This window comes from Poecilia latipinna, unplaced genomic scaffold (genome assembly GCF_001443285.1).
Source record: "Poecilia latipinna isolate Pla-1442-1.1 unplaced genomic scaffold, P_latipinna-1.0 Scaffold576, whole genome shotgun sequence".
Lineage (NCBI taxonomy): Eukaryota > Metazoa > Chordata > Actinopteri > Cyprinodontiformes > Poeciliidae > Poecilia > Poecilia latipinna.
The window spans coordinates 217,117-232,146 of NW_015113192.1; the positions used below are offsets into that span (position 1 = coordinate 217,117).

A 15,030-nucleotide genomic window follows, 5' to 3' on the forward strand; every position below is an offset into this window, starting at 1 on the left:
GGTTTGTTTTTTGTGCCCCCCCCCCCCCCCCAAGATGTCAGTTTCTGCTGCAGGTTTCCCTAACAGTGTCACAGCACCATAAATGTTGTTGTCAAGAGTAAGGGTTAGCACGTTATCATAATTATTTTTAATAATATTATGTTTATTTTACATGATTTCACATAGATGCTTTCATCGGCACACTGACTGCGTTTCTGTTTTTATATTTTTTGCTTAAGTTTGAGACTCTGTGTATACAAACAATGCTTAAACTTAAAGTATAAATCAGTAATATAGATAGTATTGCAATGATTAATTATGCAATATTATAAACATATAGAGTAGTAGAATGTTTATATTATTGTTTTTAAGATAGTGTGTGATTCAAGTTAAATTAAGCAGGCCTAGCACAAGAGAGATTAGTTCAAACTGCAACGAATTCATGTGAAATTGAGTGATTAATGAGAGCCAAAGTGTACAACATTAAGATTTTCTGTAGTGTTTTTACAAGCTGTGATTAATTAAATTAACAGTCACAAATAAATTAGGTCTTCGACCTGTGTTGTGCTTTCACGAGTGGAGATGATGCTCCAAGCAATTTTAATTAGGTTATCCCAGTGCCAGAGGGAACAAAGGGCCCTGAGGTATCACTAAGCCACTGCCATGCTTCATTGTAGGCAGCGGGATCTTTTCAGTGTTTATGTCATTCTTCCTCCTCCGTACATTCTCCCTGTCCAACTAATTAGCATTCGCTGCTAAGCAGCTAGTGACAGCCAGAGGCCGAGCAAAACTCGTGTACTTCACTTCCGCATGGAGTGAGGACTCCAACATGTTCGAAAAGCCTTCTGCGCACAGTTATGAAGTCCAAAAAGCGGCTATATTTAACTCTTGAGGTTCTCTGTGGGTTGAAATATCCCAGCTTTACTTTCAGTGCCTCTGCTTGTATCTGGGGAAACCTGACAAACTGTATTTGATGGAGAACCTGGAGTTTTATAAAGTGTGCTAATCAAATATTTAAATGGCTTTTTCAGTTTTTTCATAGCAATAAAAAAATTTGGTAATTGTTTAAAAAGAAATGAGCAAAGTTTTTCTTTCATTCTGAAGATTAACACACATCGAGTGGACTGCTGCCTTGACTTTCTTATTCTGAGGAAGAAATTAAATTAGCTTCTGTGTCAGAAAAAAACAAGGTAAAAAAACGTATCCACTCAATGAAAATAATAATTAAATATAACGTTGAACCTTTCTCTTCGGTTTTCTAATTGTACAACCAATTTGGGGGAACACTCTTTAGCTAAAGTAAACTATTTAGATCATTACACTTGTAGAGGAGCTGCCTTTATCTGCTTTTCTGAGTTAATTTGGGAAAATAAGATCACATTTATACGTTTCAGTTAAGACATTTTTGATTTCTTGGCCAGCAGCTGGTGCATTTGATTTTTCCTTCCAGAAGAGCATTTCTGCTCCAAGCTGAGGCAGGCTGGATATTTTTGTTATTCATATAGCTTAATGTTCTTTGGCTTCTAACAAACTGACAGGAAGTAACGCAGCTAACCCTTCTGCTATTTGGAGGTGCCTACGTACAAACCCTGCCAAGGTGGGTGTGTGAGAACAATTTTATCCTTGGAGAGGGGGCTTTTTTTCCATTATGGCCAAGTTTTTTTTTTGTTGTTTTTTTTTATTAGCTCCATAACACCTCCAGAAGATTTCACAGGAAGTTCTCACACCTTATATCTGTCCATCTTCATATTCAACTTCAACCCGATACAGTCAGAGCACTTTTTCACGACTACAGCTTTCTGGTGTATGAATATCTTGCGTAGCTTTCCTTGAATTTTGTTGCTATAAATGTGTGTTTTACTGCAGATTACTGGAGCGAGAGTGATCACGAGGACATGGAGATGCCCCCAGTTCCCAAACGGGACAGTCCACCGCCCCCTTATGACACTTATCCCAGAGCAGCCTCAGTGAGTTTTCAGTTAGTCTAAAAGATGCAGCAGGTATCACTCTGTGACCCTGTTTTCTAGCCACAGATGTCTGTTTTTTGTGTAGGTAAGTCCCTACCTGGAGCCAAAGCGTAGCCATCTCTCCTCTTCGGACACATTCCAGTCCCGTTCCTCACACGAGGAGTTCCACTCGGAGCCTCAGGAAAGCAGCAGCAACAACAGCGTCTCCCCTGGGCAGAAGGCGAGCAGCCACCGAAACTCGTGGCAGGACCAGATGGAAGGCAAATCCAGGATGCACTACCTGCAGACGTATCCAGTGGAAGAATCCATGCAGTCTGAAGACAGGGAGCAGCTGGCCATTGAGTACCGCAGGCAGTCAACTCTGCCTGCACAGCGCAGCCTGCTGCAGGAGCAGTACAGGGCCCTGCCGCTGCCCCTCAGGGCCAGCATAGATTCTGACGCCGGAGGAAAACCTCGCAGCTTTACGCTTCCAAGAGACAGCGGGCTCCATGCCATCCTGGCAGCCACCGCTGCATCAGACCAGAGAGAGACCCAGAACTACCAGCTGGACCGGGCCAGAGACACAGGTCAGAAAACCTAAACAATTCATTTTGCATTCATGCATACTGCTGAGAAAGCTGCTTCTTAATTAAACCATTTCACAAAATCTGCTGAAAGCTGTTGTTCTTGACAAAAAGAATAGAGTAAAGTTAGTTTTTCTCCTACTTCAGACTGGTTGCTTTAAGAGAAAAGGCAAGAAGATGATTGAACAGTTAATGTAGCCTTTATTTTAATCAAATTAGTCTCAGAAAAGATTTTCAGAGTAGGAAGATGTATCTTTAGAAACTGCATAAAAGAGTGCAAAACATACAGCTCTGTAATGCACACAATTTATTTTTAATGTCCTTTACCTTTGACGTAGAAACATCAAACATTATTATTTTTGCTCAGTAAAACCAAAAGTCATGACTGATGACACCGGGGCAGAAATTCAGTCTCTGTCACAGGGCGAGTTTCATTTTGGGCCGTATCAAGATCATGAATATCTTGATATTCATAATCTTGAATATCAAGATATTCAAGATTATTACATCCTGGTTGTGGCAGGATGTAATAATAAAACTACCCATTAGCAAACTGGGGAAATATTAATAAATAGCTGTATCTGCATTTAATGAGAACTTCTTGACATTAAATATTATTTAACATCTTTACACATTGGTGCAATTTGACAGTATGCAGAAAAAAACTTGTAGAGTGGCCCAATTAAAGTCCAGGAATAAATTTACCTAAGCTAAGGCATGACTAAACCACTTGCATGATTTAATAAGACTATCTACTGTCCTTTCATTCTGTGTACACAAAAGCACTAAAGTGTTGCAGTTTTTGTCAAACGCCAGCGCCATCTTGTGACGTAATCAGGGTAAATCGATCTGTCAACATCTAGGCTGAGTACACAGAAGCAGAGGAAGTCGTGTGCGATTTCAGCGAAAAAATGTTGGAGTCATTGTTGATTCCTGGACAATATGGCTTAAAAAATGGGTTTGTGGTCCTTCAGTAGAACCGGCTTCATCTTCGTCATCACTTCATACTCAAGCCTTCGCTGAAATCGCTCACAACTTCCTCCGCTTCTGTACGCTCAGCCTAGATGTTTATGGTTTGATTTACCCTGATTACGTCACAAGATGGCAGTGGCGTTTGACCCAGTTACTACAGACTAAACATCGACACTGCATTTATAGTATTCTCTGAGAAATATTTATTATTAAAAGCTTTCACAGAATGAGAATGAAAGCACAGTAGTTCGTCTTTTTAAATCATATAAGTGGTTTTATTGTGTCAGTGCCACTTAAAATAACACAGAACTGAAAGACAATCCAAAGCTTTACATTTATAGCATATTTGATCCCCGTGCTAGCGTTACGTTGGTTCTAGCGAGCAAAGAGCATTGAAGTCGACCTTTATAGTAGATCAGAGAACTAAACTATAGATGTTGATGAAAATGTCTTTCATCTGGACTGGAGCGCACAATTGCCCCTATTTGTCATCAGGGATGTTTTCAAATCCCAAACATTCAGTCAGAGCCAGCAAATGTCAAAGGTTTAATGCTCACTGTTGTTTCTTTACAGGTTTAGATTGGAAGTCGGCCTATTTGCCGTTCCCCCCTAAACCTTGAGGGCGTTTGTGTGTGGAAGATCAAATTCTGTTTCCTGTTTGATGCTGATTGATTTCGGCTCTTCTTTTTCTGTCTTTTTCTTCCCCCTTTTATTTTGCTTTCTCTCATGCTCAGTCCAGATGCCATTGTAGCCTCTCGGCTCTGTTTGGACAGAGAAGCAAAGAGTAATCCTTTCAGTCAATGTTAATATTTTATTTTGAACAAAATAAAGAAACACACCGGAGGGGGCCTGTCTTCATTTATCTTTCGCATTTCCCACAAAGAAAAGAGGAGCGGTAAACAAGTGTTAAAGTGATATGCATCTCAAAGCCCAGGCAGCAGCCAAAGCTTCAGGATGCTACTTTCCAAATACAAAACAGGCATCTCACAGGATAGGCCTTAATGTAGTGTGCCTATCCTACCAGAAGGGGGTGCTGTATGTTAATAGAAGGTAAATAAACGTCTCCCGTTTATTTCTACCCCTAATCATGGCCTGTCACAGTTTAAGTGCTCTCTTTTCACACATAAAAAGCAAATACAACTTAACGTGTGTTTAATTTGTGTTTCAACAAATAAATGTACTTATTACTTAGTAAGAGCAGCGCTATTTCTACATATTTTTAGTTAATTAAAATTAAAAGTTAGCAATTTAAGAAATTACTGAAGCCAAAATAGAACAAAGATTGTCTACAAACAGGTAAAAGTAGCAATACTTTGTGATATTACTGAAGTAAAAGTAAAATGTATGGTTTTGTAAAAATTCTTCTACAAGCTTTTCTTCCTAAAGTTACTGAAATAACAGAGTAAATGTAACTTCATACTACCCAACTCTGCAAATAAATATTACTAAAACATGGTTGCTTTGGTTCCATAATCTACGTTGCATCTGCTTGGCCAACCGACTTAAAATGTGGCCTCACACAGAGCATCCACATCATGGTGCATAATTATTAAGTTGAAGGAAAATGTTAATAGATTACAAACTCCTGAAACCGTCGCAGAAGACGTGGATCTATACTGAGTTTAAATTACACACAGCTGGATTCAGATTACTAATGAAGTGACTTCTGAAGGCATTGGGTTCCATTAAATTTTATTTAGGGGATCAGAGTAATGCCACACTTTGATTTTCATCAAAACTTCACACAGGTGTGTGAACTCTTTGCTCTGCAGATTTTATTTAGATGTAAACATTCTGCTTTTATTTGCTGATCTGCTTACCGAGGCCGTGGACGTGACTGTCGAATGCAGACGGACTCACTGGTGGACCTGTACCGGGCCCTGGAGCAGACCAGTCTGTCCACCTCTGCTGACCACAGATCAGCCGGTCGCCTCGAGTACAAACGCTCCTTTGTCCGCAGAGTTAACGACCCCCTCCTAAACGACAAGCTCCACCGCCTGCGGATTCTTCACAGCTCACTGAAGGTATGGAAACGGCTTCCAAGAACCAATTTGTTTCCATCTGCGCCGCGTTTTGCTGATCACTAATCAGTACTTTTGTCTTCCTGCAGAATGTTCCTCTTCAAGACACAAACCGGTCGCTGGGGTTTTTAGATTAGCCCCGCTGAGCGCCATCCCACCCCCCAGCCACCCGCAGCTTGGCTTCTGCTTGTGCCTCACATTTGGAGTCAAAGGCACCAAAACACATCTTTTACCTCCTCAACCATCCATCCATCCATCCTTTCATTTCTTTCTGCTGCTTCTCTCAAAAGCAGAAACAAAAACTACTGATGTCACTTTTTGCCTCATCTCATCCTCAAGCAGGGCAGGGATCCAAACAAAGATTGGATTAATAAAGCAACTGAAAGCACTTTGTGTCCATTTCAAAGATTCATCTGAAAGCTTTTAAAAATCATCACTTCCATGCATGGCAACCTCCCCCCGCTCTTCTGTTGAATTGTTTTTATACCTTTACGCTGGAGTCGTGTACAGCTGCTCTTCAAAAAGAAGCCTCTTTTTGGTTGTACGCCACTTTTCATTGTGCATGTACATTCGATCCATGGGTATGTTTGTTTTGTGACTGTACAGGGTGTTAAGCATATTAACATATGTTGTATATTTAATATTACATTCCTACAACAGTGACCACACCACGTTTCTTTTTTGTTTGTTTGTTTGTTTGGCTACCTATTTAATCTGTACATCAAGTGCTGTGCCTCAGTGATAGTGAATGTACATTGTACCTTTTTAAAGAGGGAGAGAAGAGAGAAGATTTAGAGAGAAAGCTATTTCCTCAGAGCAGAGGCATAAAAATGTAACGCCTGGCAATAATGAACTACTGTATATTACAATGGAGCGATAAGAATAGTTGTCTATTTTTGTATGCATGCTGTCTACCTGATTGTTTGTACGGCAGTTTTGTAATTCTAAGTGCATTCGGTTCAGAGGATACTGGTGTTATCGCTCCCACCCTTCCACCCATATCTCATGCACACAACCAGCACAGCGTGTTTTCTGTACTTATTATAGACACTGGCCCAGAAATGTGATTTTTATTTTTATTTTTTTCTCTTAATGTTAACCATAAAAATAAAATAAAAAATTGTATTTAGTAAGTGTTTAATGGAGAAGCATGCTCTGTAAGACTAAAGTACATTACCATGCCATTTGAAGCTGACTCATATTGCACACCTGTGCCATATTGTAGCTACATTTTTTTTTTTTTCTATTGATTAAAATATGGTACAGGCATAAACAAGGCTTGTTGTTTTATCTCATTCAGGTCAAAGAGAAACTGACAAAAATCTTGTTGCTTAACAGATGTAGAATAAAATAACCAGGAATGAGAAAAATACACAGTATTATAAAAGTATTCTTAAAATCCCAATATTGACCCTTAAATTTAAAGTAAATGATAATATTGGAATCAGTTATCACAGTTAGGCCTGCACAATATTGAAAAATCTTGCAATTGCCATAATATTGGTAAATATTGTGACGATAACATAAGCCTGTTTTCTTCTTTGCTCTCTTTCTAATCTGAGCTTTCTGCTCTGTGACCTTTAACGTTTTCGAAGATGTCAAGACGCTTAAGCGAATTTTCTAACTTGGAGGACAGAAAATAAAAAATTAAGACTGAATAAACTTGAAACAGACTTTAGTTTTGATAGAGACACTCGGATTTCTCGGCAAAATAAAGTACCCTGTAGTTTTTAATTATAGCAAACTTTGCTAATTATTAGAGAAAAAATTTTAATAGGTTTTAGGTGGTTCTGTGATAATATCTATAAAAAGTCAAAAGGAGAAGGGCAGAAACTGTGAAATTAACATTTCAAGCATGGAAAAAATTCAACTTTAATGTTAAATAATCCCAGGAAATACTTTGCAAACGTAAACATATGCATTGTGTTATTTTTGATACAAGCTTCTTGAGGTAAAAATGACAAAAAAAAAAAGAGAGAAAACTTTGTTAATTATGAATAGGATGTAAAAATTTGGCTAAATATCAGAGGGGATATTATGTTTTTAAAAGCATTTGTGCATCTACTAACATAAAACTAAATTGTGGATAAATATTTAAAAACTGGCAAGATTAGCAGCACTCAAAAAGAAACAAACAGCATTTAGAGGACTTCTGAACACCATGTTGGATGCACATTTAATGAAACCAAATATAAATAAAACATCTTGACTACGTCACTTGGACTTGGTGAAAAGCTTGATGAGTCGGATTCTTATTATTTGTGTGCCCAAGCCGTATATTAGGGCGTTTAGGAGCGGTGGGAATATCAAAAAGTACAGGGACAAAAACAGCTTAGTGTGATAAGACATGTGCCTGTTGTCAAGACGACCTTGTGCCAGCTCAAAGAAGCACCCAGTGGCGTAGTTGATTACAGCCAGCAGATGGGGAATGCAAGTACGGAGGGCCTTGAATTTGGATTTGCTGAACGACATTATGCAAATCTTCAGGATGTGTGAGTACGAGTAAAAGATCATGATCAGCTGAGGAGCCGTGTAGAGAGCCGCAGAGAGCAGACCGATGATGTTCACTATGACTGTATTTGTGCATGCAAGTTGCACAAGCAAGTAGTTGAGGCAGTAAAGCTTCTCTATGGTCTGGCCACAATACGGCAGCTGAAGAGTAAACACGAAAACCACGCTCAGTGCCAGCATGGGGTAAAGCCACATAAAAACAATCAGCTTCACTATCCTCTGAGACATGATCACATGGTAGGACAGTGGATGACAAATGGCCACGTATCTGTCGTAGCTCATCACCGCGAGAATAGTGAATTCGGTGATGGCGTACGTGTGTAGGACAAAGACCTGCGTCTGGCAAAAAGAAACAGAAATCTGGTGTGTGTGTGAGAGAATGTTGATCAGCGTCGCCGGCAGCAAGGCGGTGCTCCCTACCAGCTCATTCACGGCCAAGTTACACAAAAGCACACACATTGGGTGATGCAGGGATTTTTCACAATAAACCACCCTGATCAGCAAGATGTTCTCGGTGATGATGGTGAGGTACACGATGAGGAAAATGCAGAAATACATGGACCTCAGCTCTTCCATTCCATAGTAAGCAGAGAGATAAATCGATGTAACAAGAGAGAAATTCATGTTGAAACAACTTGATGTGAGTTGGTGACCTAAATGTGTTTACGTGTATGAGTCTGAATGGCATTTAACTGCACTGAGCAGTAAAACCGCAGCTTTATATTTGTTCTTCTGTGAGATAAAGTCACATCCTCTTCACCTGCACGCCAATAACTTCGCAGCACGTAAGCACCAGTTTTGTTCCTCCGAGATCAAAACATAAAACATTACATCATCTATGTACAAGTAATTTATCGAACTGGTTACCCTAAACTGAGACTCGATAATTATCTACATGTTATAAATTAGCTAACATTAATACATCAAAACGACAAATTTGTTATTTTTGTGAAGCATGCTTGTTTTTAAAACAAATCAAAGCAATGATGATAAAAAAATCAAGAAGAATCGTTTTTTTTTATTATTTGACTATTTAAATATAATAAAATTACACACTTTTTGTGCGAAATCACACCACTGCAATGAAAGACACATTTATTTATAGGTGTTTTACACACCTTTGCCTGGAGTGCCACACACTTTGACTGATTTTGATTTTGGGTTTTGCTTTAATTTGGTGTTAGATTAACGTACTGTTCCCTCTTTGCTCTACCTTTGACCTGTTTCCTCAGTTCAACTTTGGGTTTCTGCTTTTCCTCACAGCTGCATCCAGTTTCTATTCAGCCACCTGCTCATTGCTTTGTAATCATTTCCCCTTAGCTTAAGAGCTAAGATATTTAGCTGCTGGTCAGACCATTTTGTTATTCCCATAATTTTTGGCTCCTTCTGAGGTCTTCTTGTGGGTTATTATTTTGGAACCCTTGGTGGACATTAGTTGTTCTTATTATTATTCTTTCATAAGTAAAATAGTTTATTTTCACCTGCCAGTCTCCTTGCTGAATTTGTCACACTATTATGTGACATTTACTCAAAAAAAAAAAAAAAAGTTGCAGCTTTTTGGGAGTCAACATGCTGGGGTGTTGTATGCAGGGTTTCCCCTAGAGGATTATAAGCCTGGCGGGCCACCAGGCTTTACTACCCCTGTCTGATTGAGGCTGAAACAAATGACAGTCTGTTGGTCCTGTGGCACCTTCAGCCTCCTTCCTAATGGCAGTGCTTCATATTCAGAGAGCAGTAGGTGTCTGGATATGATTTCTGCTGTTCTTATCATTGCTTGTTCATATGTACTCTGTACGGGTTCGTAATCTCTTAAGCTGATTATTTTCAGAGCTGCTGCATAAATGTGGGCCAGCTTGTTCCTGAGTTGGACAGTTAAGCTTCGATTCTGTATTGTTTAATGCTTTCCAGGGCTTTTAATTAGTACATAATATTGAACAAAACACTCTTAACACATTCAGTTAAGTTGCCTTTATTTTGGTCAATTACAATTATCCGATCTGTAAAAGAGAGAAATTTTCAAAATTCAAGATTATACAGAATCCTCTAATCTAACGGATCATATGATCAAAATCAATTTCTATGTTGTTTCTTTCATTTAAAGATCCAGGTTTTAGTCAAAATATTACGACCACATCAGATTGAAAGTTCAATAAAAGCTGATTCTGCATTGTTGCCCCTTCACTTTTTATTGCAGGGAAATTTGATGAATATAACCTTATTGTTAATGACTTATATTGCAGCAACTGGAGTAAAAAAAAAATCTTTGAAACTTTCCAATTGTTTGCTGTTTGTCAGGATGAATTTGTACTTTCCCACCAAAAACCCTTCAGTGGATACATCAGAGCAAAAGTAACCATGTTAAATCACAAATGAGTTAGTGACCAATTAGTCTCTGTGTGTCTTTGTTCCTCCTGAAAGTAATTAAGACAAATGATTTACAACAAGGGACGCTTGTTTGGACAGCACCTGGAGAATAGAGATAAAAGTCAGGAGACAACCATTAATGACTTCCCTTTGGAAAAATACTGATGCAACACTGATGAAACTGTCCAAGGCGCTTGACCCTTTGGTAATGCCGGTCACTGCAGTATTGTTTTTGTTATTCTTATTAAGCTGGATTTCACAAATCAGACTGTTTTGACAACACCTTTGTAACGATATCCAGTTTCTTAAAGTACCAAAATCAATCTGAAGCAACTCCTTATATAAAAATAAGCACCACCAGAAATACCACAGAAGGTTAAAGTACCATATTTGGTCTGATATCGACTGTTTAGTTCTTGTGGTATAGTTGGACTAACCTGACAATAAACACTTTAGTCACATTAAGACTGGCATTCAGTGGTGATCCCTTCTGACCTTGGATGCCCGAAGAGGTGCTTTTAGATCATTACAGAATCAAATAACAATATTTAAGGGAAACAATCCTCTTGATCACTTCGCTGGGTCAAGTTGATGGAGTCTTAATGGTGTGTCCATAGGAAAAACACAAGATCCTGCAAGAATTGTAAACAAAAATCCCTAACATGTGATGGAAACAAAAATGCATGTAACACAGCTGGAATTTTGAGTTCTTCTTAAATTCAGCTTCTTGGAAACATTCACCTCCATGATTAGTGTTGGTGTGTGGAGCTAATCAGCCAATCAGAAGCAAACACAGGGTGACATAAACAGACTAAACTCATATGACACTTTAGTAGTCCCACTTACAATTTGACTTATTTATGTGGAAGTCTTAATTGAACCCACTAATTTGTAGCCACCACACACTAAGTCAGAGCTGTCACATTTGACAGATTTAAAGAAAAAAAAAATCAAGAATCTAGTTATCCTAAGCTTTTATTAACAGTCTGACATGCTGACAAAGAAAAAGAAATCAATAGAATTTGGATATTAGGACAATTTTGGAAACAATTGCAGAGATGTGCTCTCCTTCTTTGAAACTCAAGCTCCGGTGACAGTTTTGGAGGCCGCGCTCATTTATCACAAAGAAGGCATCCTCGATTCCTCCAGGGAGCGGGAGCCAGGAAGAATGTGCAAAATCTGATTTAAAACAGGCTCTTCTTCTTTTGGGAGATTTCAGTGACTTGTCCTACGATGACACTTGGATCACGGGTTTAAAAACGCTGAATTCGTTTTCGTGATGTAATTAGGAAAGGCATGTTCTCTTAAGGCTTCTTGTGCCCAGTTAATATTAACGTCTGGTGACCAGCCTGCTGCTTCATATTAACCTCACTCCTCCTTGCTGACCAAAACTACGCAGATCCACACCAAACCATCACTCTGGAGCGTCACTGTCAGGCTCAGCCATGTTTTCATATCGTACAGCAGCTTTCCTTATCTTAATGCTCTTTCTTCTCCATGGTGAGTCTTGCTTTTTGAAGTTCTGCGTGGTTTTCTGCAAATGGTAGAACTTAAAGACACTTTTCCACACACACTGCTGTTTTTTTTCAGTTGTTGAAAACGAAGCCGTATCGTTTCCTTGGTCCTGCCCCACCCTCAGTGGAGTGTGCAGGAAGGTTTGCCTTCCATCAGAAATGTTCTTTGGACCTCTCGGCTGCGGCAAAGGCTTCCTGTGAGTAGAATTGTGAAAATGCTTTATCTGGTCATGTTGAGCATGTGTGATAGCAGAAGAAATTCAATTGCTTTTTCATTCCTAGGTGCTGCGTTTCTCATTTTCTATGAGGCGGACGTTTCTGATCAGTGTCTGCAGAAATCCAGCAGTGCTAAGAGACGCTCCGTTCATCAAAGATAAAGAGAAGCAGACATCATGTTTGGCTTTTGAAACAGGATGCACTTTGTGACATTTTAACTGCTCACATGTTTATTCTTGTTTGCTAATTTTAAAATGGCATACATGTTTTGAATAAAAGATGCAGATTATATTTTCTTTTATTACTTTTTAAAAAATATATATATTTGTTTTGTTTAAGTACAGATTTTGCTTTTGCTTTTTTTTTTTTTTTTTTTTTGTTTAATGGCAAAACAGTGTTTTTATCTGGTAATAAATATCCAAAAGTCAATTTTCCAAATCCTTTAATTAGGGATTTGGTCTGGTGTTCTGTGTCCAGCAATCATTGAGCATAGGCTAGACTCTAAAGGTCACCAGTCCATTACAAAGAAACACAGAGATGCACAACTACACATTTCTGTTCTGGTCGGAGGGCCCAGATAAAAATGAAGACTCACACAGAAAGACTCCAGTCAGGATTTAACCTTTCAGACTTTCTTGTTGTGAAGTAATAGTGTTTAACAACTGCCCCATGGTGCAGTCCAGTTCTAAATATGCACAAATATGAGTAGAAATTCTTCCAAAAGACAGTTTTGTGTTTTATAAAGATCATATCTGACAGAAAAAAAGCATGCCTTCAAAATTCAGCATTTGTTTATTATGAGTTGCAAAAAAAAGCAATGAAATATAAAAAGGTTTATTTCTTATTTAAGGATTATGGTACTTCCACAAAATGCAGCTGGGAAATTATAAAAACATAATAGCTAATAATAGAAACTTATTGATTTAAGGATCCTCCTTCATTTTCTGAGGAAATGACTTCTGAAGTCAAACTTCCGAAGTGAAGGAATAAATACTTTTTGCCTTTTTTCCCCCCAGATTGAGGATATGGGCCATATTAAACGAATATCTTAAATATAAAAAAATTAGATTACAAGAACTGAAACATTGTCAGCTTTGTATGCACACATTGTCATAGAAAGTATGTAGGAAACAGACAAACTGGTGCCAGAGACTCTGATAGAGAACTTATCTGAAATCAGGAGGAAGTGAATGTTTTGCTCACAGAAGCTTGTTTCTGTCGTTGCAGTGCCAACTCATTATTAATTTATAAATGTCAAAAACTCCATTCATATAAGGCATCGTTATTTTCACAATGACAGGGGAAAAAAAGAAAATGCTATATCTACGTCTTAAACAATTAGACTTTGTGACTGATACTCTAAGAACTATTTTTCTTTGTTTGCATTGCACCTACAGCTCTTGGTCTAACATTGAAGCTGAAGTTCAGCTTGAACAGGGCTGTCAGATCTGCATCTAATTGTTGCATTAAGTTACCTCTAAAGTGTTTTAAATGTAAGTTTCACAAATGTGCAGCCAATTCCTGAAGGCTAAGAAGAATGAAATGGTTTTGTTTTTCTGTAATCATAATGACCTTCAGCCTCGACCTGTGACTCAGCTTTTACAAAGGCAGTAAATGTGGCGTTTTCAGGAGGACGCCACGATAAGCCTCATGCAGGAATAACTACATCTGTTTACACAGGCTTTATTGGACATAGATCATATCTGTAACTTTCTTCCTTCCTATTATTTTTCTGTTAGCTACATTTGTAGATTTGGATGTCGTATAACACTGAGAAAACATGCAGAAGTTTCTATTAGACATTTTCTTTCCATCCCTAATTCTAAGAGGGTTTCTCTCACACTGTTTCAATTTTGTTGCCATCTGAACTTCCATTCCTTGGTTTCTAAATAAAGAAGAAGTTTTCTAATAAAATTGTGGAGACAAACACTCCAAGTGGCTTGGTGGTACCTCCAACAGGACAGTGATCAAAAATGTTTTATATGATTAAACCTCCAATTGAATTGTGCCTCCTATTATCTCAAACCTATAAGAAGCTTTGAAAGTCGTGACATCATCATCTGGGCTTGCCCACCTTGTTTAAAGAGATAGTAATCTACATGTAAACTTCTGGTTTTGAAGACATTTATACATAAATATCTGATATATCCTTTCTCTAATTATTATGGCATTTAGTAAATCAAAATATCTTTGGTCTTTCTAACTTAAATTAAACAAACATGTTAAACTATTAACTCAAACCTGTCAAAATATGATGTTTTTTATGCATTTCTTTAAGACTCTTCCCTAATAATGTCTCCGAAAGCACAGTTCTTTCAGTTTATTTGATGCATTTCCCAAAACAATTAGTACAAACTAATCTGGAAGTGTTTTCCATTGCACAAAAGTCAGATCATAATAACAGTTCCTGAAATTGCTCAAGACAACTCTATGCTTTATTAGCATAGCCATTTTAATTAAATCTACAGTTACAGTAAGCTCAGTTTTGCTGTATTTATTGAGTGCCAGACACAGACATATGCTCCACATTTTTACTGCATATGATCTTTCCAATTCAAAGTTATTCGTAGTATCGTGCAAAGGTAAAGTTATTTAAAACAAACACACTTTGGGTAAAGCTGTGCACAACTGTAAACAATATCATCAATGAAAACTGAGAGAAAGTGTTGTGAAATTATGATTTTTCAGGAAGGAATGGTAAAGAAATACATAAGACTGACAGATCTGTAGAACTAGTTCAACATTTTTTGATTTCCTCAAGCAAATGAAATGAAGGCCATTTGTTTTATAGGAAATGACTATTCAGCCTTCATCCATACACTGACATGACAAAATCAAACGATGTTATAAAACACCAGAGAATTGCATGGAAGCAATTGATGCACGTCCAAAAGCATGCAATTTGTTGGAAGGAAGCCTGCTA

At 38.1% G+C, this 15,030-nt stretch overlaps 2 protein-coding genes across 6 annotated transcripts in view; one reads left to right on the plus strand and one right to left on the minus strand.

Moving 5' to 3' along the window:
• The window catches only part of LOC106953362 (connector enhancer of kinase suppressor of ras 2-like), a 40,538-nt gene extending 34,114 nt beyond the window's left edge, over positions 1-6,424 (plus strand). For all 5 annotated transcript variants that reach the window (XM_015042071.1, XM_015042070.1, XM_015042072.1 and 2 more), the window contains 4 exons: positions 1,846-1,946; positions 2,032-2,512; positions 5,306-5,505; positions 5,592-6,424. In XM_015042071.1, the coding sequence (XP_014897557.1) occupies positions 1,846-1,946; positions 2,032-2,512; positions 5,306-5,505; positions 5,592-5,639 (830 nt within the window). In that variant the 3' untranslated portion in view covers positions 5,640-6,424. The remainder of the gene's footprint in view (positions 1-1,845; positions 1,947-2,031; positions 2,513-5,305; positions 5,506-5,591) is intronic.
• LOC106953363 (olfactory receptor 52D1-like) lies at positions 6,199-8,981 on the minus strand. Its single transcript, XM_015042075.1, has one exon. It carries the CDS (start codon positions 8,635-8,637, stop codon positions 7,717-7,719), a length of 921 nt encoding a protein of 306 aa, XP_014897561.1. The 5' UTR covers positions 8,638-8,981; the 3' UTR covers positions 6,199-7,716.
• Positions 8,982-15,030: the final 6,049 nt, after the last annotated feature.